Source organism: Branchiostoma floridae, chromosome 5, assembly GCF_000003815.2.
Source record: "Branchiostoma floridae strain S238N-H82 chromosome 5, Bfl_VNyyK, whole genome shotgun sequence".
In the NCBI taxonomy this organism is placed as follows: domain Eukaryota; kingdom Metazoa; phylum Chordata; class Leptocardii; order Amphioxiformes; family Branchiostomatidae; genus Branchiostoma; species Branchiostoma floridae.
Window position 1 is genome coordinate 20,121,490 of NC_049983.1, and position 3,184 is coordinate 20,124,673.

General features: G+C 45.2%; 1 protein-coding gene across 1 annotated transcript in view; it reads right to left on the minus strand.

The window, feature by feature from the left end:
• Nucleotides 1-422: 422 nt before the first annotated feature.
• LOC118415750 overlaps nt 423-3,184 on the minus strand; it is an 11,715-nt gene continuing 8,953 nt past the window's right edge. Inside the window, exon 7 of the mRNA XM_035820541.1 lies at nt 423-1,775. Within this exon, the coding sequence (XP_035676434.1) occupies nt 1,025-1,775 (751 nt within the window). The 3' untranslated portion in view covers nt 423-1,024. The remainder of the gene's footprint in view (nt 1,776-3,184) is intronic.

Below are 3,184 nucleotides of genomic sequence, written 5' to 3' on the forward strand. Positions count from 1 at the left end.
CATTCTTGCTGCTGCACGCCACCTACATCGGCTATAAGTAGCAGCAAGAAGTAGTTCCCGTCATTCCACCCTGATGATGGTGTCTGACAGACACCGAAACGTCGGAAGTAAGTTATTTTCTGGTTGTGCTAAAAGAACCTTACTATATAAGACTGTATTATTGTTTTGAAACATATACGTATTATACGTTTTATACTAATGTCCTCATTTATACAACTAACGAAAAGGTGCTATGTTTTAGGTGATTATCTTAATGGCAATGTCGGAAATAAAATGATATAAAGTACTTTCTGCCTGGACAGTTATATACATTAAAGGGAAAAATCTTGTTCATTCATTCATGTAAATGCTCCCCTCAGTTAGTGGAATATCAACAGGAAAAAAGGCTTGTTGACACATCACCAATACATGGACAGTAAAGATGTAATCATCAAATGTTTATTGACTGATAGACAATATGCCCAGTCCTATTTGTCAGCACGTTCCAACTATGTCACATCTACAGCAGCCGTTTGAAAACTCCGAATAGTAAAAAATACTGAAATTTCAAAACTTCTTCAAAATACACATTGTTCAGCAACATTTGCTTCGTCTACACTGGAAACAAACTTAAATATAATTTCAAGATACTGTCTTGATATATATAGATCTGATGACAACAATGTGGAAACTTCAACATTTTCCATGAACTTATAATTATTTTCCTTTATACATAGCAGCATCTTGTATATGATAATGCAGATTTTCAGGCTTACTAATAAGTGGTTCGTAATATATAAGATGTGTAGCTGGAATCTGATATATAATATCATCAAAACTACAAATAACACGTTTGGCATGAACGTTCACACTTATACATTTGCACATTTTGACCAGAATTGTTAAGAAACGATCCCGACATCTGGAAAAGTGACAACTTTGCAGCAGCATTTAGGGTTACATTTAAAAGATACATAAGAGCAGCATAAGCCAGATTTGGTCTTTTTAAAGACAAGAAACTGCGAGCTGTAGCACCATGTATAGACTATCTTTCAGGTGAGTTTGGCGACACTCTGTTCTCAACTTTCTGCACAATGAGTGGCATTCTAGAATCATGCTGCGGCTTCGTCTCGTGATGTCCTCTCGAAGCCTGCCTCGAGCCTACTTTTAGGGACCGCTTCGTCCCCCGTGTTCCTAATTTACGAGACCCTCTCGTGGCCAGTCGTATGCCTTTCTTTGGCGACTTGACCTTCTGTGGCCCCGTGGCCGCTGCTTTGGCCATCCCCTTGTCGGTAGATGCTGCTTTTTGTGAGGCGCGAGACTGCGGCTTCTGCGCCTGCGCTTGTCTCGACGGTGGCTTCTGTGCGTACACCCTCTCAGCCTTCGATGTGTTCTTTGGCGTTTCTTCTCTTGTTGGTAAGAATTTCTTGATATCCGGCAGCAGCTTCTCGTCGTCGACAGTCTGAGGCGCCCAGTTAGGCTGAGCGGCTCTCTGGTTCCATATACTGGCGAAATTACTCAGGTTCTTCGCTCGCATGACTGATTTGACTGACGGCGGTTTGGGAGGAAGAGGAGCTTTGGGAGAGAAGACCCGAGGTAGCTCTCCCTCCAGGACCTCGGGCAGCCCGTAGTCGTCCCTGGGGATGGACCTGGTCTCCAGGTACTGTTGGACGTCTTCGTTCCGCAGGTGGAACCGTTTGAAGCGGTCGATCTGTTCTCTAAGGTATCGGTCCCGCAGGTCCTTCAGCTGGGCGCGTTGCTGGTCTACTGTTTCAAAGTACTTCTTCTTACTTTCCCTGTTGGAGTAAAGATATATCGTCGTGTGTAAGAATCACAGCGAGACAATAGATAACAAAGACCGAAACAATAGATGACAAACATTTTAGTTTTCTTTTTAGAAAGTCCAAAATTTCGAAATCGTAGTTTCTGTAGGAAATAGTCAGAGCTGTCTGTGGTAGGTGTCTATCTGTTCATACCTGAGCTGTCTGTGGTATGTGTCTATCTGTTCATACCTGAGCTGTCTGTGGTAGGTGTCTATCTGTTCATACCTAAGCTGTCTGTGGTAGGGGTCTATCTGTTCGTACCTGAGCTGTCTGTGGTAGGTGTCTATCTGTTCGTACCTGAGCTGTCTGTGGTAGGTGTCTATCTGTTCGTACCTGAGCTGTCTGTGGTATGTGTCTATCTGTTCATACCTGAGCTGTCTGTGGTAGGGGTCTATCTGTTCGTACCTGAGCTGTCTGTGGTATGTGTCTATCTGTTCGTACCTGAGCTGTCTGTGGTAGGTGTCTATCTGTTCGTACCTGAGCTGTCTGTGGTAGGTGTCTATCTGTTCGTACCTGAGCTGTCTGTGGTATGTGTCTATCTGTTCATACCTAAGCTGTCTGTGGTAGGGGTCTATCTGTTCGTACCTGAGCTGTCTGTGGTAGGTGTCTATCTGTTCATACCTGAGCTGTCTGTAGTATGTGTCTATCTGTTCGTACCTGAGCTGTCTGTGGTAGGTGTCTATCTGTTCGTACCTGAGCTGTCTGTGGTAGGGGTCTATCTGTTCGTACCTGAGCTGTCTGTGGTAGGTGTCTATCTGTTCGTACCTGAGCTGTCTGTGGTAGGTGTCTATCTGTTCGTACCTGAGCTGTCTGTGGTAGGTGTCTATCTGTTCATACCTGAGCTGTCTGTGGTAGGAGTCTATCTGTTCGTACCTGAGCTGTCTGTGGTAGGTGTCTATCTGTTCGTACCTGAGCTGTCTGTGGTAGGGGTCTATCTGTTCGTACCTGAACTGTCTGTGGTAGGTGTCTATCTGTTCCTACCTGAGCTGTCTGTGGTAGGAGTCTATCTGTTCGTACCTGAGCTGTCTGTGGTAGGTGTCTATCTGTTCATACCTGAGCTGTCTGTGGTAGGTGTCTATCTGTTCATACCTGAGCTGTCTGTGGTAGGAGTCTATCTGTTCGTACCTGAGCTGTCTGTGGTAGGGGTCTATCTGTTCGTACCTGAGCTGTCTGTGGTAGGGGTCTATCTGTTCGTACCTGAGCTGTCTGTGGTAGGGGTCTATCTGTTCGTACCTGAGCTGTCTGTGGTAGGGGTCTATCTGTTCGTACCTGAGCTGTCTGTGGTAGGGGTCTATCTGTTCATACCTGAGCTGTCTGTGGTAGGGGTCTATCTGTTCGTACCTGAGCTGTCTGTGGTAGGGGTCTATCTGTTCATACCTGAG